Source organism: Ranitomeya variabilis, chromosome 2, assembly GCF_051348905.1.
Source record: "Ranitomeya variabilis isolate aRanVar5 chromosome 2, aRanVar5.hap1, whole genome shotgun sequence".
In the NCBI taxonomy this organism is placed as follows: Eukaryota; Metazoa; Chordata; class Amphibia; order Anura; family Dendrobatidae; genus Ranitomeya; species Ranitomeya variabilis.
Window position 1 is genome coordinate 267,378,072 of NC_135233.1, and position 23,497 is coordinate 267,401,568.

The following is a 23,497-nucleotide window of genomic DNA, read 5'->3' on the forward strand; positions in this document are numbered from 1 at the left end:
CTTCCAACACATAGTAAATCTACAAACCTAGTGAAAAAGGGAGCACTCCAGGCAAGCTGATACGCTTCGGGATGTCTTCTGCAGGGCCGGAGGGGAGAGCCCAGCGATTCTCTCTTTGGTGTTCTTTCAATTCCCTTCATGCATTTGGCATCTTTTAAAGAATTGTGGTATTGCATGGCTGCCATTCAGATAAATGGTCGTTCCTGTAATGAGAGGACAGATTGAGACAGACCCCCCTAGGGCATATGAACAGGAGTAGATTTTATAACAAAAAAACCCTTTATGTCATTGGATCTCAAATTATTAGGGCTCTGATCACCAAATATGTTATGCTAGATTATCATATTATTTTTCCCATCTCTTTAAGTTGATGACATGTAGGCTATAGTGCCTTGATAAGTAGTTGTTACCTTACAAGGGTATTCCCAGGATCTAACTGGTGGTTCAGTGCGTCCTAACCGTAAAATTCGAAACTTTCTTAATATAATATATTTTATAAAAATGTATTGTTCCTGAGTATTCATCCCCCCTTCAAGTTTCAAGAACTCAGGCAGTATTTTTTCTTCATTCTTCTGCATCTGTCCTCCAGTAGTTCTTGGTTGAGCATGCTCCGTCTTACCTGCTACCTTAATTCTTTGCCCATACGGGGTTTGCCTCTCCTTACTATGCTGGCTGAGCATGCTGAGAAAAGAGCGCTGGGTCTCTGCATTGTCGGCATTCCCTGTATGTAATATGTGCCGCTCAGTATGGGTCTCCACAGCCGAGTGCACCCTAGTGAGTACAGGGACACAAATGAAGATCTATCTAAATCACCAATTACAGAACTTAGAAATGCAGGGATCCACTGGAACCACCAATGAAATAATATATAGTAGTTCCTAGATGGAATCAGGTTTCATAGGAGACACAGGACCTCCCAGTTTTCCATATAAAGGGGGCTTCCATGGATCAAACCCATGGACAAATTCATTATAGAAGTCAAGAATGTATTGTGCTTTTGGGTAAAATAACTGATTGTAGGACAACCTTTATAATTTAAATTTGGAAGATTTCTGTAGAATTTTTCTTGCATTTTCTACGTCCCCACTGTTCAGCAATTCTCCTGTACAGTCTGGTGGGATTCATTTTGCAATATGGTTATCAGCATTTTAATTAGTTTCTGAACTTTAGTCGCAGCTCACTACTTCTTTCAGGAGTCAACAACATTCAGGCACAGACAAATCATCCCTTACCTTCAGACATCTGCTGACTAATTGTGGCATTGACCTTAGGTCCACCTCTGTTCCTCTTAAAAATGTATCTTATAAATCCCACTGTATGGTCTCCCACTGATGCTTCTTATCTGACATTGTTTTTACTTTTTTATTGTCTATGGTTGCAGACATTTCGTCTGTTGTGACCTCCTGCAGAACTGAAGAACACCATAAATGACCACAGTATTTTATTACATGTGTAGATCAGCATCCCCGACACCTAGTACTGATTGTCTGAGGTCTCCCCCTCAGAACCTTGCACATTAGTTAGGCTACGTTCACATTTGCGTTGTGCGCCGCAGCGTCGGCGCCGCAACGCACAACGCAAATAAAAACGCAGCAAAACGCATGCACAACGCTGCGTTTTGCGCCGCATGCGTCGTTTTTTTCATTGAATTTGGACGCAGCAAAAATGCAACTTGCTGCGTCCTCTGCGCACCGACGCGGGCGCCGCAGCGACGCATGCGGCGCAAAACGCAAGTGCGCCGCATGTCCATGCGCCCCCATGTTAAATATAGGGGCGCATGACGCATGCGGCGCCGCTGCGGCGCCCGACGCTGCGGCGAGGACCGCAAATGTGAACGTAGCCTAAATGGTGAAATGTTTTCTCTATTCTGTTAACTCAAGTTTTTAAACACTTCTTTGTGTAAACGAGGAGGTCTTCTCTTCGGATAATCTTTACTTGTTAGATGGGTCTCTTGTCAATAAGCTGATGACAGCATGTCCCACTGCTAAGATCCCCTACAATCAGCTGCAATCTCTGGGGAAATATACCAGTAAATTTTACATTTTCTGCAGCATGGAGAATCAGAGCCTCACACATTATCCATGAAAATAAATGTTCTGTCTGTCTGACCTGTTCTTTAGAGTAAGAGATGCTTCATGTAGTTGCTATCCTCAAGTCAAGCCTCAATGATCGTGAAAATAGAAGCCTCTCTATTATAGGGAGCATGGTGGCTCATTGCTTAGCACTGTTGTTTTGCAGCACTGGGGACCTGGGTTCAAATCCCACCAAAGACAACCTCTGCAATTGTATTTTCTCCCCAAGTTTGCATTGGTTTCTTACTACAATCCAGACTTACTGATAAAGAGTTTAGATTGTGATCCCCATTGGCGTGACTAGAATCTGATGGGCCCTAGTGCAAGATTTGGACTGGGCCCCCCATCCTTATAAAGTTTGCATTGGTTTCTTACTACAATCCAGACTTACTGATAAGGAGTTTAGATTGTGATCCCCATTGGCGTGACTAGAATCCGATGGGCCCTAGTGCAAGATTTGGACTGGGCCCCCCATCCTTATATATGTATATGTCCTCTGCCCTGGTATGTATGTCCCTTATCCTACCAGGACCCCATTCTGGAATATATACAATGGTGTGAAAAAGTGTTTGTCCCTTCCTGATTTCCTATTCTTTTGAATGTTTGTCACACGTTTCAGATCACCAAACAAATGTAATTATTAGACAAAGATAACACAAGTAATCACAAAATACAGTTTTTAAATTAAGGTTTTTATTATTAAGAGAAAAAGAAATCCAGACCTACAAGGCCCTGTGTGAAATAGTCATTGCCCCCTTAACCTAATAACTGATTGGGCCTCCCTTAGCAGCAACAACTGCAATCAAGCATTTGCGATAACTGGCAATGAGTGTTTTACAACTATCTGGAGAAATTTTGGCCCACTCATCTTTGCAGGATTGTTGTCATTCAGCCACATTGGAGGGTTTCAGAGTATGAACCGCCTTTTTAAGGTCATGCCACAGCATCTCAATCAGATTAAGGTCAGGACTTTGACTAGGCCACTCCAAAGTCTTTTTTTTTTCTTAAGCCATTTAGAGGTGGACTTGCTGATGTGGATCATTTTCCTGCCGCATAACACAAGGGCACTTTAGCGTGAGGTCACGTACAGATGGCCTGACATTCTCCGAACAGGATTTTTGGTAGACAGCAGAATTCATGGTTCCATTTACCCCAGCAAGTCATCCAGGTCCTGAAGCCACAAAACATCCCCAGACCATCATACTAACACCACCATATTTTACTGTTGGTATGATGTTCCTTTTCTGAAATTCTGCTTTGTTTCTATGCCAGATTTAACGGTACACCTTCCAAAAAGTTCAACTTTTGTCTCTTCAGTCCACAGAGTATTATCCCAAAAGTCTTGGGGATCATCAAGATGTTTTCTGCCAAAACTGAGATGAGCCTTTATCTTATTATTGCTCACAAGTGGTTTTCATCTTGGAACTCTGCCATGCAGGCCATTTTTGCCCAGTCTCTTTCTTATGGTGGAGTCATGAACATTCACTTTAACTGAGGCAAGTGAAGCCTGCAGTTGTTTGGACGTTGTTGCGGGGTCTTTTGTGATCTCTTTGATGAGTCGCCGCTGCACTTTTGGGGGAATTTTAGTCAGCCAGCCACTCTTAGGAAAGTTCACCACTGTTCCATGTGTTCGCCATTTGTGGATAATGGTTCTCACTGTGCTTCTCTGGAGTTCCAAAGCTTTACAAATGGCTTTATAACCTTTTCCAGACTGATTGATCTCAATTATGGTACTTGTTGCTCATTTGTTCCAGAATTTCTTTGGAAAACGGCATGATGTCTAGCTTTTTTGTTTCAATAGATTTGAATTTATTTTTCCAAAAAGAAATACAAATTTTAGTACAATAACAAGCTGTGTATGTGGCGTATCACTTCTATCTTTTAAGTATATCTTCTCTCAATATTTTACTGTATTTAAGATATATTATTTATTGTAATGGGAGAGACAGGCAGGGGAAGGGCAAGAAGGACAACAGCAAATATTATTAAGTAGGGGGGATTGGAAGTGTAAATCCAAATCTAGGATAGAAACTGGAATTAATGTTGTATAGTCCATTTTCTAAAAATAAAAAAGAACAATAACAATATCTATCTGTTTAAACAGTTATAAACATACTATTACCTGCTGTTAATTAAAAAAATACATTTATGCCAACTATATATTTACTTCGAATTACTTTTCTAATAATTCTACATTTAATAAAACAAATTCTTGTACTGTATTCCAAGCCTACATTTCTTTTGCAGTTGTTAATTTTCCCATTGCAAAGCAGAGATCCTTGTCAGCCACCCGCGGACTTCTCCTACTGATTTTCTTTTTTTTTGTTTTCTTTCTTCCCTTTCTCTTTCCTTCTCTCCTGTGATTAGCGGGGACTAGGTGAATTGTGTTTTGAATTCTTTATTCCAGGGGGCACAATTATTTGAATATATGATGTCTAGCTTTTGAGTTCTTTTGGTCTACTTCACTTTGTCATGCATGTCCTATTCAGTGATTCCTTGATTCAGAACAGGTGTGGCAGTAATCAGGCCTTTGTGTGACTAGTAAATTTGATCTCAGCTTCCCAAAGATGCGATAAATAAGTTAATTTATGTTTTAAGGGGTGCTATAACTTTTTCACACAGGACCCTGTAGGTTTGGATTTCTTTCTCCCTTAGTAATAAAGACCTTCATTGAAAAACTGCATTTTGTGATTACTTGTGATATCTTTGTGTAATATTTAAATTTGTTTAGTGATCTGAAACATTTAACTGTGACAAACATGGAAAACAATAGGAAATCAGGAAGGTTGCAAACACTTTCACACCACTGTATATCCCCCATCCTGGTATATCTCCCCTATTCTGCTGCTGTTCTTTAATACATAGAAAAATATAAACAATCATACTCATGTCACATTTGTTCTCCCACCACGCTGCGTCCTCTTCTAAAACCAGCAGTTGGCTTTAGCGTGCCAGCAACGGGAGCGCTTGATGTCACTGCCATGTACCCCCAGTAACGTGCACACCAAAGTCATTTGCTGGCCACTGATTGGCCAGCAGCATGCATTGCTATGCCGATACTGACGCACATCCAGGTGTAGTTTGTCAGGCAACGTCTAATTTCAGAAATAATGGAAATAAAAGTTCGAAAGAAAAAATGATGTGGGAAGGGGCTCACCCACCAAACAGCTGACTGACGTTTCACTATTGCTTCATCAGGAGTTGTTGGTGAGGAGATGAGCTAGGTATTTAATGAAAGAATGACCAATGGTGAAGACAATACAGGCATATGTAGGCAAACACTTACACAAAATGTGGATAAAACACATGGACGCTGATGCATGCGCAGTATTTGGAGGACTAATGAGAGGTTTATAATTGTGATAGTATGAGTAAAAAGGTGACCGGAACTTCACTACACTGACCCACCCGCTGCCACGCCTGCCTATTTGATTGGGTCTGGCCGCTGTTACCCTGTAATTTCACCACTGTGTCACTGACGTGCGTAGGGTGTTTGGTGGTTGAGCCCCCCCATCTTTTTTCTATGTAATATTTATTTCTATTATTTGACATTTAACGTCTGCCGACTATCTGATATTTTTTGTATAGACACCTATGTGTTTCTATGTATTTATGTTTATATACTACTAGATGGTGGCCCGATTCTAATGCATCTGGTATTCTAGAATATGCATGTCCACGTACTATATAGCACAGCCACGTAGTATATTGCCCAGCCAAGTAGTATATTGCCCAGCCACGTAGTATATTGGCCAGTCACGTAGTATATTGCCCAGTCACGTAGTATATTGCCCAGCCACGTAGTATATTGTCCAGTCACGTATATTGCCCAGCCACGTAGTATATTGCCCAGCCATGTAGTATATTGCCCAGCCACGTAGTATACAGCACAGAGCCACGTAGTATATTGCCCAGTTACATAGTATATTGCCCAGCCACGTAGTATATTGCCCAGCCACGTAGTATGCAGCACAGAGCCACGTAGTATATTGCCAAGCCACGTAGTATATTGCCCTGTCACGTAGTATATTGCCCAGCCACGTAGTATATAGCAGAGCCCATGTAGTATATTGCTCAGCCACGTAGTATATAGCACCGCCCATGTAGTATATAGCACCGCCCATGTAGTATATAGCACAGCCCATGTAGTATATTGCCCAGCCCATGTAGTATATTGCCCAGCCCACGTAGTATATAGCAATGTGGGCATCATATCCCTGTTAAAAAAAAAAAAGGAAATAAAATAAAAAATAGTTATATACTCACCTTCCAGAGCCCCCGGATCCAAGCAAAGCGGTTACCGACGCTGCTCGTGCGCTCCGGTCTCAAGAGTGCATTGCTGTCTCGCGAGACCACTACGTCATCATCTCGCGAGATCGCAGCATGGACCGTTTACCGGAGTGTCACGAGCGGGAAAGGCCTGTTGTCGATCTGGGGGCCGACGGACGGTGAGTATATAACGATTTTTTATTTTTTTTATTATTTTTAACATTAGATCTTTGTTTCTATTCATGCTGCATAGGCAGCATGAATAGTAAAAAGTTGGTCACACAGGGTTAATAGCAGCGTTACCCGAGTGCGTTACAACGCGGTCAACGCTGCCATTAACCCTGTGTGAGCGCAGACTGGAGCGGAGTACGGAGCAGGCACTGACTGCGGGGAGGAAGGAGCGGCCATTTTTCCACCGGTCCTCATATTGTAGTTATGGTCCCATCCAGATCCCCATATTGTAGATATGTCCCCATCCAGGTACCAAGATTGTAGATATGTTCCCATATCCAGGTCCCCATATTATAGTTATGTCCCCATTCGGGTCCTCATATTGTAGTCATGTCCCTAGGTTTTAGAGTAAAAATAGAGGAAAAAAAGTGAAGCAAAAATGTGGTCAATTCTGTACTAATATCCCCCATCTTGTTATAGATATGTCCCCAATCCAGGTATACATGGCCCCCTCATCTCTATCCTGGTATGCATGGCATGGCCCACTTATCCTAATCATGGTATGCATAGCCTCCCTCTTCCCTATCCTGGAACGTATGCCCCCCTCATCCCTATCCTGGTGTGCATGGCCCCCTCATCCATATCCTGGTATACATGGCCCCCTAATCCCTATCCTGGTATAAATGGCCCCATCAGGAACTCATTAAAAAAATTAAACCATTATACTTACCTTCCCTGCTCTCTCTCGCATTGTCTTGTTCTGATGCCAGCAGCTGCTTTATGCTTGTAAGCAGCGCATGGCAGTGACATCATCTGCTGCTTACAAGCAGAGGACAGTTGTCGGAATACTCACTACTCTCCACTCCTGGACTATAGGAGTGGAGAGCAATGAATATTCATTAATCTTTAATAACGGGTACAGTAGCCGACTTCCTGTGGCCAGGCGATCACATGTGCGTGCTACTTAAGGGAATGAATATTCACTAATCTCCACTCTCATAGGCATGAAGAGCAAAGAATTTTCATTACCTTTAGCAGCAGGCATCTGTGATTGCCTGGCCGCTACAGGAAGCCAACAGCTTCCTTCATTGCGCTTACTGTGCCCTCTATTTAAGATCAATGAATATTCACTGCTCTCCAGTCCCATGGGCGTGGAGAGTTGTGAATATTCATATCTTTTTAGCAGCGGGCATAGGGGTTAGCTGTGACAGCCGGCTCCTGCCTCCTGTGACCTGCAGCTCCGCCACTGCCTCTCCCCTACATCCCCACCGCGTCCGGTACATCATTTCAATTAAATGTGTGTCTAAAGACGCACATTCAGCTGAAATATAATGCTGTCGTTGGTGGATCCCCTGAACCAGGCAGAGATGCCGCCAAGGGGTCTACAGTTCCTGATGGCCGCATGAAGCAGCCTTGGGGGCAGCATGTGACCCGCAGGCCACGTGTTTGAGACCCCTAGTGTAAATGATACCATTTTTAGGTTTTGTGTATCTGTTGCATACTTAATGTTTGCCTAATGAGCCATTACATATAGTTAGGTGTGTAAAGTGCGCACAGTCTTAGTAATTCTCTGGAATGTCAAGAGGAATGAAACATCAGGCGGCGTGATTGAACTTCTTTCCTAATTTCACATTTAGGTAGCAGTAATATGTCAACGCTCTCTTAGTTTGGCACAGCAGCTCGTTTCCGTCACATTCGCTATCCTCATGAACTGTTTCCCAACCTAATAGCAAGTGCAGACTCAAGTTGAAACAAGCTGAAGTTTGCCTAATACATTTAATTTCACTTACGGTATTTGTGGCTCCAGTAAACAGTGAAGGCAAAGCTGAGCTAACAAGGAGAGGAGGATGGAATCGTCAGACGTGGATATTTGCACTTCCCCATGGACATTGCTGGCGAGCACATTGCATACATATGTCATCGTTACTCTTTATAACTGCCTGTGTTCGCTTCTCTTTCCTCTAATCGTAGAGTTTTAGAGCAGCTGGCATTCTCTATATAGTGTAATTAAGATATCTTAAAAAAACAGATTATTATCACTGAATGGTCTATGGAACACCCACTTAAAAATCTCTTCCAGATTTCATCACATTAGTAACTCCTCGTTCTATCACCTGGTATCCCCACGTTTGCCTCCATCATTACGTGCTCAATACTTTGCATTCCATTGTATTACATGGTTCACATCAAAGATCAAAAACAGGGAATTCAGCTGCTCCTGTCTTCTTGAGGTTCTGAGATGACAAAATATGAAGGAGAAAATGCCACAAAAGAATAAATAAGCTAGTACTAGCCAACCTATTCTCTGTATTTATTATGACTGTGATTATGAGCTCTCAACCATCCAGACCGCTGCAGCCAATCACTGGCCTCTACGGTGATACTGAGACATATGACATTTGATCATTGAGGCCAGTGATTGTCTGCAGTTATCACATGAGTAGATGCCGAGTACTTATTCTTTTAGTATTTTATGGTATTTCCTCTTTGGTCAGGTTATTTACGACCACTGAAAACCCTATTAATGAAGGTAGAACTCCAGACCCAAGAAAACATTGTCATTTTGTGAGGATTTATAATGTTTTGAATTACCGCTTATCACTACATATGCCATATTGACCAGATAGAGAGAGACCACTTAGATCAGTGCAATGGAGTAAGAATAGGGACCTGCATATTAGCAAATTATATATAAATATATTACTATCTTTTCAGGAAAATTGATTTCACCTGATAAATAACGTATATACGAGCATGGTGAAAATCAGGTTTTTTTAATTATGTTGTTAAAAAAAAGTGGAAACTGGTCTTTTTTTGGCAGATTGAACTGTAATAGTTCGAGACATATTAGAATGATATGAGCACAAAAAGCTGTGATTGATCAGTTACATTTGTCAGGACCTCTTTGTTAGTAATACAGCATGTTGCATCAAGTAGTCATGAACCATATATTCCACTTAAAGTTTCATATACTGAAGATTCATGACTGTAGATGTAGCTGCCATGATGAGGCCTAGTACCAAGCCCAAATTCTGCACATATCTTATCAATGGTAATACTCCTTTAAATATGTTGATTTAAAAGTTGTTGCTAGTTTTACATTTGCATGTAAGAGCAATTTAAGATGCCATTGTCCTTGTGTCATGGTAGATCAGAAACTCTTTATGGAAAATACTGTACATTGGAAAATTAAACTGAGCGCACATATTCCACCTGCCACTAGAACATTATGTGTATAGCAGTGGGCACCAGAGACTGAGCACAACAGGCTGCAGTGGGCACCAGGGACTGAGCACAGCAAGCTGCAGTGAGCACCAAAGACTGCAAATAGCAAGCTGCAGTGGGCACCAGGGACTGAGCACAGCAGGCTGCAGTGGGCACCAGGGACTGAGCACAGCAGGATGCAGTGGGCACCAGGGACTGAGCACAGCAGGCTGCAGTGGGCACCAGGGACTGAGCACAGCAGGCTGCAGTGGGCACCAGGGACTGAGCACAGCAGGCTGCAGTGGGCACCAGGGACTGAGCACAGCAAGCTGCAGTGAGCACCAAAGACTGCAAATAGAAAGCTGCAGTGGGCACCAGGGACTGAGTACAGCAGGCTGCAGTGGGCACCAGGGACTGAGCACAGCAGGCTGCAGTGGGCACCAGGGACTGAGCACAGCAGGTTGCATTAGGCTCCAGGGACTGAGCACATCAGGCTGCAGTGGGCACCAGGGACTGAGCACAGCAGGCTGCAGTGGGCACCAGGGACTGAGCACAGCAGGCGGCAGTGGGCACCAGGGACTGAGCACAGCAGGCGGCAGTGGGCACCAGGGACTGAGCACAGCAGGCGGCAGTGGGCACCAGGGACTGAGCACAGCAGATGGCAGTGAGCTCCATGGACAGAGCACAACAGGCTGCATTGGGTACTGGGGACTAAGCACAGCAGACTGTATGCACAGCATCGGGTGATTAGTAACGTTCTACCTCACCTACTGTAGATTTTAGGGGAGAACAAAATATAAATGCCTAATGATTGTATATTGTAAAGTTGTAGAAATTTTGTAATATATTTTCAAGAAATAGAAACATTCTTGTCTGTAGTTAGTGTAAAGGTACCTTCACATTAAGCGACGCTGCAGCGATAGCGACAACGATGCCGATCGCTGCAGCGTCGCTGTTTGATCGCTGGAGAGCTGTCACACAGACCGCTCTCCAGCGACCAACGATGCCGAGGTCCCCGGGTAACCAGGGTAAACATCGGGTTGCTAAGCGCAGGGCCGCGCTTAGTAACCTGATGTTTACCCTGGTTACCAGCGTAAAATGTAAAAAAAACAAACAGTACATACTTACATTCGCGTCCCCGGCGTCCGCTTCCTGCACTGACTGAGCGCCGGCCCTAACGGCAGAGCGGTGACGTCACCGCTGTGCTGTACTTTCACTTTCACTTTACGGCGCTCAGTCAGTGTGGGAAGCGGACGCCGGGGGACGCGAAGGTGAGTATGTACTGTTTGTTTTTTTTACATTTTACACTGGTAACCAGGGTAAACATCGGGTTACTAAGCGCGGCCCTGCGCTTAGTAACCCGATATTTACCCTGGTTACCAGTGTAAAACATCGCTGGTATCGTTGCTTTTGGTGTCAAACACGACGATACACGGCGATCTGACGACCAAATAAAGTTCTGAACTTTGTTCAACGACCAGCGATATCACAGCAGGATCCTGATCGCTGCTGCGTGTCAAACACAACGATATCGCTATCCAGGACGCTGCAACGTCACGGATCGCTAGCGATATCGTTTAGTGTGAAGGTACCTTTAGAAAAAGACACCCAGCCCTAGTCCATGTGTGAGACATGTAATGCCTGACCGTCTGCTCTCCTGATCTACATGTCTCACACTGGTATCTCCTCCAACAGGTTCCTTTTAAAGCGAAACAATCAGCACAATCCCTCCCCCTCAGACTCTTTATAAAATCATGTTGCTCATGTTATCTGACCCCCCCCCCCCACACACACACCAAAAAAATAATAAAAAATGCTGTTTTATCTCATATGCAAATGAGTGTGAAGAGCTTTGGTCTGGGCGTCATGGCCAGTGAGCTGTCAGTGAAGGAGAAGGTGGCAGTAGGCCTGGAATAGTGTCAGTGCAGCTCGGGCTTTCTAAGTTCACATGTAAGACTCATTTAAATACGAATTAAAACACAGTTGTTTTCTTTCAGTGAGCAACAGACTGCATAAATAATAGAGCAACATGAACAGTTTATACAATTTATTTTATGGTTTTATGCAATCTGTTGCTCCGTAACTGAAAACATGCTGTTTAAATCCATATGTAAATGAGTTTTGAAGTGCTTTAGACATGCCAAAGCACCTCCTGAGCCATGGCCCTATTACACAACTTGTGCAATCTTCTGCTTCACTGACTGGCAGCTCACTGGCCTGACCACAGAGGCAATAAGCTGTTAATTATAAGAACGTGGCAGCAGACATGGACCAGTGCCGGTGGGGCAGAGGCTCACACCAAGAGCACTGAAGACTCATTTGCACATACCGTATATACTCGAGTATAAGCCGAGATTTTCAGCCCAAATTTTTGGGCTGAAAGTGCCCCCTCGGCTTATACTCGAGTCATGATCGGTGGTGGGGTCGGCGGGTGAGCACTGTCATATACTTACCTAGTCCCGGCGATCCTGGCGCTCCCCCTGCCTGTCACACGGTCTCCGGGTGCCGCAGCCTCTTCCCCTGAGCGGTCACGTGGGACCGCTCATTAGAGAAATGAATAGGCTGCTCCACCCCCCATAGGGGCGGAGCCGCATAATTCATTTCTCTAATCAGCGGTGCCGGTGACCGCTGACAGAGGAAGAGGCTGCGGCACCGAAGACAGGCAGGGGGAAGGAGCGGGACGCCGGGAGCAGGTAAGTATCGCATATTCACCTATCCTGGTTCCACACGCCGGGCGTCGCGCCATCTTCCCGGCGTCTCTCTCTCCGCTCTGACTGTTCAGGCAGAGGGCGCGATGACGCATATAGTGTGCGCGCCGCCCTCTGCCTGATCAGTCAGTGCAGGGAGACGCCGGGAAGATGGCGCCGAGGAGCTGCAAGACAGGTGAGTATGTGTTTTATTTTTTTTTATTGCAGCAGCAGCTATGGGGCAATAATGGACGGTGCAGAGCACTGTATGGTACAGCTATGGGGCAGAGCACTGTATGGTACAGCTATGGGGCAGAGCACTATATGGCACAGCTATGGGGCAGAGCACTATATGGCACAGCTATGGGGCAGAGCACTATATGGCACAGCTATGGGGCAGAGCACTATATGGCACAGCTATGGGGCAGAGCACTATATGGCACAGCTATGGGGCAGAGCACTATATGGCACAGCTATGGGGCAGAGCACTATATGGCACAGCTATGGGGCAGAGCACTATATGGCACAGCAATGGGGCAGAGCACTATATGGCACAGCTATGGGGCAGAGCACTATATGGCACAGCAATGGGGCAGAGCACTATATGGCACAGCAATGGGGCAGAGCACTATATGGCACAGCTATGGGGCAATGGTGCAGAGCATTATATATATGGCACAGCTATGGGGCAACGGTGCAGAGCACTATATGGCACAGCTATGGGGCAACGGTGCAGAGCATTGTATATATGGCACAGCTATGGGGCAACGGTGCAGAGCATTGTATATATGGCACAGCTTTATGTGGAGCATCTATGGGGCCATAATGAACGGTGCAGAGCATTATATGTGGCACAGCTTTATGTGGAGCATCTATGGGGCCATAATGAACGGTATGGAGCATCTATTTTTAATTTTGAAATTCACCGGTACCTGCTGCATTTTTCCCCCTAGGCTTATACTCGAGTCAATAAGTTTTCCCAGTTTTTTGTGGCAAAATTAGGGGGGTCGGCTTATACTCGGGTCGGCTTATACTCGAGTATATACGGTAAGTTAAATCCTTTAGATCATTTTACCATCACTGGGGGTTCAACCGTTAGGGCCCCCAGTGATCCTGAGAAATGGGGCTTTCGAGAACCCTGTGTGAATGGAGCGGTGGTGATTATGCACTCCTAATGGGCGCACGGTAGATGGCAGAACGCGGCGATCAGCTGGTCCTCCGCTATCCCACTAAAAGGAATGTAGCAGTAGTGCATATAACTGACCTCCACTCCATACTGCCAGGGCTCTTCAGATCTCCAGTTCTCGGCATCACTGAGGGCCCCAGTGGTCGGAAAGATAATCCTTATACCATGGACAGGAGATGGGTAGGAGATAACTTTCAAATCTAAGAATACCCCATTTAATTACACACATGAGTATTCATTCATTCTCTGAGTAGCTAGAAATTACAGCACAAGGTACACTGGACTTCTTTCACGCTTCTTTCTGCAGTGTTCCCCTGATTTTTCTGCTGAAAATAAAAAATGTAAAATCCCGTTCATGCCAAGATGGAAGCCAAAAAGACACTCTATTGACTTTGGTCTGGAAATTTGGGGCCTTTGGATCTGTTAAAATTATGTGCAGAATTTTTTCCCAGGCATATGAAAAATGTACCGTACACTGCTTAGAAAGAAGAGACTAAGCTGTATCTGCAGAAGACCAGAGAAACGCTAAAGGCATTAACTGAAATGATTACATGGTACGTGCACATCAGGGGCGGACATATCATTGGTGCATCCTGTGTGGTCACAAAGGGGCCCAAGAGGTTAGGGGCCACTATCACCTCCAAAGCAGCAGGAATAGTGCATTATGGGAACTATAGGGGCCACTATCACCTCCAAAGCAGCAGGAATAGTGCATTATGGGAACTATAGGGGCCACTATCACCTCCAAAGCAGCAGGAATAGTGCATTATGGGAACTATAGGGGCCACTATCACCTCCAAAGCAGCAGGAATAGTGCATTATGGGAACTATAGGGGCCACTATCACCTCCAAAGAACGAGGAATTGTGCATTATGGGAACTATGGAGGCCACTATCACCTCCAAAGAAGGAGGAATTGTGCATTATGGGAACTATGGGGGCCAATATCACCTCCAAAAAAGGAGGAATTGTGCATTATGGGAACTATGGAGGCCACTATCACCTCCAAAGCAGGAGGAATTGTGCATTATGGGAACTATGGGGGCCAATATCACCTCCAAAAAAGGAGGAATTGTGCATTATGGGAACTATGGAGGCCACTATCACCTCCAAAGCAGGAGGAATTGTGCATTATGGGAACTATGGGGGCCAATATCACCTCCAAAGCAGGAGGAATTGTGCATTATGAGAACTATGGAGGCCACTATCACCTCCAAAGAAGGAGGAATTATGCATTATGGGAACTATGGAGGCCACTGTCACCTCCAAAGAAGGAGGAATTGTGCATTATGGGAACTATGGGGGCCACTATCACCTCCAAAGCAGGAGGAATTGTGCATTATGGGAACTATGGGGGCCACTATCACCTCCAAAGCAGGAGGAATTGTGCATTATGGGAACTATGGAGGCCACTGTCACCTCCAAAGCAGGAGGAATTGTGCATTATGGGAACTATGGAGGCCACTATGACCTCCAAAGCAGGAGGAATTGTGCATTATGGGAACAGTTGGGCTGCGTCAGGGCCATTTGCTGTTCTTGCACAGGGGCCTCTTCTGTATGTGTCCGCTATTGGTTCACAGCATAATACATGCAGATGGTGCCAGGGATTTACCACAATTTGCATTCCATATAATGAAAGGCAAAGTCTTCTGTTTTTCTCACCATAAAGATCAGATTTTTATGCTATTTTAGTGTACAGATTCTTTCCTTCATGTGGATGGAGATTTAAACCTTGAGTTCTGATCTCAATAATGTCTGTTGGAACCTTTCTGGAGACGCCAGTGTGAACAGAGTTGCAGCCTACAAAAACGGTACATAGGACAAAAAAGAACAGATGCAAAAATGTCACAAAAACAAGACTATTAAAAGTCAGAACATTTGTGTGTAGACATCGATCAGCAGGTCTCAGTAGTGCATCTGCCACTATTCCTTGCTCCTATTCATACAGAATGATGCCATTGCCATGTCATCCCGGACTTGTGAAACCTAAAGTTTGGAGATGATTACTGCCCGCCTGCACTAACACGGCCCATCACTCATGTAGAAATACACATGTGACATGGTTGGATTTGTCCAAGCTCATAGCGATCCTACCGTGCTAAATGTCATTTCAGCCCGAAGAAGTAATAGCGTTACTTTTTGGGATTACTAAAAGCTGGAAAAAGCCCCCTCTCAGCAAAGCATCTGCACTTTAGCTTTAGTGCAATAAACACATGGCTTTTTACATCCGTTCAGAACAAACTTCTGCTGACCTATTACATGACCCTACTATGAAAAGGTCACAAATGTTTTAATAAAGGCAACGTCCCATTTTGGAGGGTTTTTTTTTATTACGTTTTAGTTTGAGGTGTAGAAATTTTGAGTCAGATTTACTAATCTTGCCAACCAATTGAACTGTGCAAACTGTGACCCATAATAAAATTAATTATCTTCTGACAAGTTTTTTTTAAGATTTCTCAAAGCCAAATTCCAGGACGTATCAAAAAGAAAGCAGCTTTATCTAAAACATGATATATCAAAAAGAGACAAAAACCACAAGGTCAAAAACGCAATGAAAAAAACACTCAAAAATACAATGAAAAAAAACAAAAACAAAATGCAAGCAACATAATAAAAAACTCACCAAATGGTCATCATGGGAACGTAGCCTTAATAAATGAGAGTTTATGGCCAGAGGTGCCTCTAGCAGTGCAATACTGCTGCCATTTAATCTTCCACCACTGCTTATTCCGTCCCAGTATATACAAAGCTGACAACTATGATGAGAAAAAAATGATGGACATATACGTTTCCGCATAAGATTTAAATGGATGCAATGTGAAAGCAGAGACCAAGGTGCACACTGCATGTACCATACTGAGCAAAGTGTTAGGCAGGAGTGGAAACATACTGCAAAGTAAGAATACTGTCAAAAAATAGAAGCGTTAATAGTTTATTATTGTCAATTAAGAAAATGCTAAATTAATGCACAAAAGAAAAATGTAAAAATCATCAATTTGTGGTGTGACCGCCCTTTGCCTTCCAAATAGCAGACATTCTTCTAGATACTCATACTTCCACACAGTTTTGAAGGAACTCCGCAGGGAGGTTGTTTCAAACATCATGGAAACCAACCACAGATCTTCTGTAGATGTATATTGCGTAAATCCTTCTGTCTCTTCATGTAATCCCACTCAGACTCAATAATGTTGAGATCAGGGCTCTGTGGGAGCCAAGTCATCACAAAATTAAATTGACTGTATATTTTGGGTCTTTGTTCTGCTATAAAATAAATTTGGAGTCAATCAGATTCCTGTCTGATGGTAATGCATGATGGGATAAGTTGCTGCTTTAATTGATCAGCTCTGAGGACACCTAGAAATGGGAAACTTAGTGTACCAGATGAAAGATACCATGCTTACTCCCCTTCATAATTGGAAGTTGTCCAGAAGTGCCATCAGTTGAGATCTGTCAGCAAGCAGTGTGACCCAGCTACAGCCATCTATTGTTCAGAAAAGTTTGGCCAGAAGTTATCTTCATGGAAGAATTGTAGCCAAAAACCGTACCTTTAATATGGAACAAAGCCAAGCAACTCAACTATGCACAAAAACATTGAAACTGGGGTGCACTAAAATGGCAGCATGGTGGAGGTTCCTTGCAAGTTTGGGGCTGCTTTTTAGCAAACTGAGTTGGAAATTGGGCCAAGATTAAAGTAGTCCTCAGTGCCGATAAATACAGGAAGATACTTATCCATCATGTAACACCATTATGGAGGCGTCTGCTTAGCTCCATAGTTAATTTGCAACAAGACAATGACTCCAAGCATGAAACCACAGTCATTAAGAACTATCTTCACCATAAAAAAACGCAAGGAGTCCTGGAAGTGATATAGCCCCAGAGTCCTGATCTCAACATCATTAAATATGTTTGGGTGTAAGACACAGAAGGATTTGTACAAGCCTTCTTCCAAAGAAGATCAGTGGTTAATGGTCCAACATGTTTAGATCAATCTCCCTGCTGACTTCCGTCAAAAACACTGTGCAAGTATATGTAGAAGAATTCATCCTGTTTTGAAGGCAAAGGGCGGCCACACCAAATATTAGTTTGTCTTAAATTTCTCTTTTGTTCACTTACTTTACATTTTGTTAATAGATAGAAATAAACTAACACTTTTAATGCTTAAAGCATTCTTACTTGTCAGCATTTCTTTCCACACCTGCCTATCACTTCTGCACAGCACTGTGTGTAGACCGCTCCAACAGAATTCTTTTGACCAAACAATTACGACTTATCTCCTATCTTCTGATGATGAGAACAGTGGTCCCTAGTCCCCCAATTGAATTTACCATACTGCTGCTCCATACTAAACCTATCTGATAGCCAAGGTCTCTACTTAAAAAGAGGATCATTGCCAAAATGTTCACGTTGGAGTGGATATCGGATGTAATAGAGGCTGCGGAGTGATGACTGAGGCTGAACTTAGTGTATGAGGATGTCTGTAGGACATGCAGGCTCTCGGGACCATTTTCCGGAGCTCCCGCTTCTTGCTACATGTTGAGGAAAGTCCATCTACTGTGGCGGCTTCCCGTAATTTGTAGTGGAGAATTATGTTCCGTGTGATATTTTGTCCTGGGATTTTCATATGTTATGTTGGCCTAATACAGTCTTCAGGAACTTGGAATGCTTTTAGCATAATTTGTAAAACTCTATGGGGCGCAGCGATGAAATAAATGAGGGAATCTGTGTTCGTTGAGTTATTGGCTTTTTTTGTAAAAAAAAAAAAAAAATGGATTGCAATTGTTACAGAAGGAATAGTTTGCAGGGTGAAGAAGAGCATCCTATGCATTCCTATTACACCGGGCTCCGGTGTTGAGATGCCCCTGACACACAATGACTCCTATTACTAGTCAGTGTCATTTCATCTAATAAAGACGTGGAAATGTCAAGAACAGCCTTCTGTTAGATATGTATGCGTCCTGCGGTGTTCAGCCATACTCGACAGGAGCACTTCAGCTTCATGGAAGTGAAGAGTAATTTAGGCAGAATAGTTCGCGGACAGTCAGGACACTTCTATCTGAAGTTTAGTTTCACAGTAAGAAACATTAATATTTATGTAACTTTGATAACACGAGAGCTTCTGTTTTGGATGGCGTGCCAAAGGAAACGCACACTGTTCCCAAGCCGCTAAGAGAAACCTACAAATAGATCCATTATTGGATGGAAATAGCTGATATTGGTAACAGCTACCTAGGGCTGCCTGTAGTTTTTAGGGAATACCTGAAATTACAGAAGGCATTGTGAAATATTACATGTATGCGGTATACGAATATTGGCAAAGATTGTCATTCATTGGAGAACCAGGAAATTAAAAGGGTTTTCCAGTTTTTCAAAAATCTCTGTCCCCTGTTGCCGTTTATTAAAAAACAGTTTTAAAAAAGCAGTTTGTTTAAAAAACTGACGTCCTCGCTCCTGCTAAGTTTCCGCCGCTGCTCCCGTTGCTGTTATTGTCTGCAGTTCCGACATCATGTTGAAAACGCTGCAGTAAATCGGCGAGTTGAGCGGCACTGAGTGGCTCGTGTCGTCAGCTCGTTGATGTGACCGGAGCAGCAGATGAGACCTTAGGAGGGTGAGTAAAGCAAAGTGCAGCTGAGGAACAGGAGGGTCCCATAACTGGAAAATCCCTTAAAGGTAGACACAGATTATGCTTTATTCCCAGAGGTTTCTGGTAAGGTATCCTTAATTTTAGCAGATAAAATAGAGCAGGAAGCTGACATTTTTCATCATGTGAAAATCATGGAACTTGGATTCAACCTCCGATTGGAGACTCAGCTCCGGATGTAAGCCTAGCCTAACCTTCAGCCCAATGGACCAAACACCTCCTTCAGTGTTGCTGGGCTGTAATGGCGTGATATTACCACCATAGTGGACAAACAGTGATGATCTATTGTAAAATGTCGGCAATTCCCCGAGTTCATCCATCGAGCAGGAAAATGAAGACTCTCACCAGTGCTTCAAATCAATCTTCTATACTCAGTGTAAATATTAAAGACAAAAGGCCGGGGGAGGCCCATGCTGTAAGCGTTACCAGACGGTGATCCTTCCAGCTTAATAATGATCATACTGCGCCCCAGACTGTCCTTCCTACCTAACCACAAGGTTAAATAGGACCTCCTGTGCCCACCATTTGGGCTACCACATGCTTCTTGATAATTAATGCACAATACTCCTCTAAATACTTGGTGGAGAGAAAACCAGAAGCATTTGGGGCTGCCCCCACAATAAAGACTCCCAAAGACCCCCTTGAACTAATTCCTTATTTACAAATATTAGTCAAATCAAGCTCTCCTATATTTATGTTGGCTGAAAAATAAAAAAGTTACGGCTCTTGGAAGAAGAAGAGGAAAAAAATAAAACTTGTCGGGTCAGTAAGGGGTTTAATAGTGCTCGCCACATATCTCTTCCTGCTCACATACTACCCCACACTATCCCTTGTATCAGATAATTCCTTCCAATTTATACACTTAGAATAATGGAAAGCTTCATGTCTGACACGGCCCTGACAGCCCCCTGTGTACAGACCTGTTTCCAGTTATGACATCCCAAATTACGGCTAGTCCTGTCAGTCCGTCCTATGCGTTTCAGAGATAGCGTCCTCCTTCATCATGGATATAGAATAGACTGGGTGCAGAGGTTAAATAGATCCGTAGTGAGCTCTGTTTGTGCTAATATGGGACTTGTAGTACACCAGTGTTTATTACTTCTATCACTTACGCTTAGTCAGTATTCACTTAAAGGGGATCTGTCAGCTGGTTCTTGCTAGTTAATCAAAGAACAGCATAATATTGAGCCAACTTGCCTTATTATAGGAATGTGTCACTTGCTAGGCTGTGTACTGTAGCTTTAATACAATCAGTGTTTTATCAGCAGTAGATTATCACTGCAGGACTAGGTCTCACATGCATGTCAGTCAGGCTTATTTGTATAACCCCGCCCCCTCCACTAATTGGCAGCTTGCTGACAATTCACAGTGCACACTGGAAGCTGCCAATCGGGTGTGGGTGGGGTTATATACAGCTCACTATTCTGACCTCTGCTACATCTACAACAGAGAAAACTAATTTTGGCAAAACTACACCAAGCAGCCCAGTAAGTGACACATCCCTAGAATCAGGCTCTCTGCCCCTACATCATGTAACCTTCAGATAACATAGCAAACACCTACTGACAGATTCCTTTTAATTCCAAAATGCAAACAGTTCAGTTTTATTCAAGGGAATCTGTCACCCCAAAAAATTGTATATGAGCTAAGGCCACCGGCATTAGGGGCTTATATACAGCATTCTGGAATGCTGTAGCTAAGCCCCCGATGTATCCTGAAAGGTAAGAAAAACAGGTTATATTATACTTACCCAGGGGCGGTCCCACTGCGGTCCGGTCCGATGGGTGTCGCGGTCCGGGGCCTCCCATCTTCTTACGATGACATCCTCTTCTTGTCTTCCTGCCGCGGCTCCTGCGCAGGCGTACTTTGTCTGTCCTGTTGAGGGCAGAGCAAAGTACTGCAGTGCGCAGGCTCCGGGCCTCTCTGACCTTTACTGGCCCCTGCGCACTGCAGTACTTTGCTCTTCCCTCAACAGGACAGACAAAGTACACCTGCGCCGGAGCTGCGGCAGGAAGAAAAGAAGAGGACGTCATCGTAAGAAGATAGGAGGCCCCGAACCGGACCGCGACGCCCATCGGACCGGACCGCCCCTGGGTGAGTATAATATAACCTGTTTTTCTTACCTTTCAGGATATATCGGGGGCTTATCTACAACATTACAGAATGCTGTAGATAAGCCCCTAATGCCGGTGGCCTTATCTCATATACGATTTTTGGGGTGACAGATTCCCTTTAATGAGTCCAGTAGGTATTAACATGCTAAGTTGAAAACTTAAGCTAGTCTTTACCCTTGACTGGTCAATTGTGTCCGGAATTAATGGTTTAACATCAAACTTATCAGATTATGTAGATCACTTGTTACAAATTTTAATATACGGTAGCTTAGTCCTAATGGGACTGAGAACGGTCCACACTTTTGGACTGAAACGTCACCACATGGACAATTAAACTGCACGTGATTTTCTACTTATTGGTGTGCTGCCTCCAATTTGGGGATTTAGTCCTAATGGGGTTAAATAACTTTACAAAGGAGGACAGCAAAAATGTGTAGCAGTGTAACTATTCAAAAAGTCCTTTTCTTCACTGTCCTTAGTGATGTGTTACATGATGTGCTCATTTTCTCCGTGCACCCTTTCCATTAGTTTAGGGGTATAAGATATTGCAACCACCTGGTACATGCAACCTGTCAGTTTTCATGGTAGACGGGTTTTACAATTTTACACACTTCTCAGCATAATAGAAGATAAAATGAAAATGTATCATTTAAATCCCTGCTCTTTTTGTACATAGGAGTCCAAGGGGCGGTCTTATTCGGTGACTGACAACCTTGCTTGTATGACTGTGCATACAGATGTCTGACAGTACCTGAGAAGGTCCGCCCACTGGACACCTAATTCCATAATAAGCTGGTATATAATAAATTACATGGGATCTTATCCCAAAAATTATATATCGATCTGCTCAGCTTCTCCTGTTCTTTAAAACGTTGCCTACAGATAGAACTACACATACAATGTGACAGGCTCTCTTTAAATTACATTATATACTGAATATATATATATATATATATATATATATATATATATATATATATATATATATATATATATATATTTAGGAGAAAAAATAAATCACATATTTTACTTCTATAATATTTGTCACTTTTTATTGAATTATGTAGTATTAAAATGAATCGGTCAGCAGGTTTTTGCTATTTAAACTGAGAGCAGCATAATGTAGGAAAAGAGTCCTTGATTTGCACTAATTTAGGGAAAGAGACCCTGATTCCAGAGTTCTTAGATGCAGTACCAAGCAGAGCTGAGAAAGCTAACTCTGCCCACACCAAGCTCTGTATGTACATTATATACTGACAGTGAGCTGCTTATCAGAGGAGGGGTGTGGTCAGACCAGGAGACATGCTGCTGTAGTCAAACAATGATAATCCCCAGGTGATAAAACCTTCACTGTAAGTAAACAACAGCACACAGCCAAAAAAGTAACACGTAGTTGAAATCCTTGTTTCAGCCCTCATCTCCTGCTGTCTTCAGATTCCATAGCAAAAACCTGCTGACAGATTCCCTTTAATACTTTTGGTAACACATTGATTTTCGGTTGCACAGCAAACAAATTTGTGTGACTTATCTCCGACATGGTATTTTTTGCTGTCTAAAACCCATTATACAGTAAAAAGAAAATCACAAATATGTCGCAATTGGGTGACAGTACTGGTAAAGTCGCATGTGGCATACAATCCGTCACCAATCAGCAGGTTATTATGGTTATTGGATAATTGTTGCATTGCATTTACATTAACTCTTGTGCCATAATGTAAATATATTCTCTGCCATTACTTGTCAGGTGACAATGTATTGCGATCTTCTTGTCGCACAAACCCAGTTTGTCAAGCCCTGGCCGCGAATGTTTTGCTATGATTATAATATATATATTTTTTGTCATTTGCAGCACGTAAGCTGAAGAAATTAGGTAACCTCAAAGCTCAGGAGGAGTTGGAGGGATCTTCTGGCCAGGGTGAAGGCAGAGACATGACACCCAATATGTCTCTGATGCAGCTTGAAGGCTACAGCTGCCAACCAATCTTCCTCAATGTTCTGGAGGCCATAGAGCCAGTTGTGGTCTGTGCCGGACATGACAACAATCAGCCAGACAGCTTTGCCGTGCTCCTCAGCAGCCTGAACGAACTGGGAGAGAGACAATTGGTCCATGTGGTAAAGTGGGCGAAGGCATTACCAGGTAGGTGTCTGGATCTGAAT

The 23,497-nt window shown here is 43.5% G+C and overlaps 1 protein-coding gene across 3 annotated transcripts in view; it reads left to right on the plus strand.

Moving 5' to 3' along the window:
- AR (androgen receptor) overlaps window positions 1-23,497 on the plus strand; it is a 416,052-nt gene that overhangs the window by 317,391 nt on the left and 75,164 nt on the right. For all 3 annotated transcript variants that reach the window (XM_077284919.1, XM_077284920.1, XM_077284921.1), the window contains exon 4: window positions 23,190-23,477. In XM_077284919.1, the coding sequence (XP_077141034.1) occupies window positions 23,190-23,477 (288 nt within the window). The remainder of the gene's footprint in view (window positions 1-23,189; window positions 23,478-23,497) is intronic.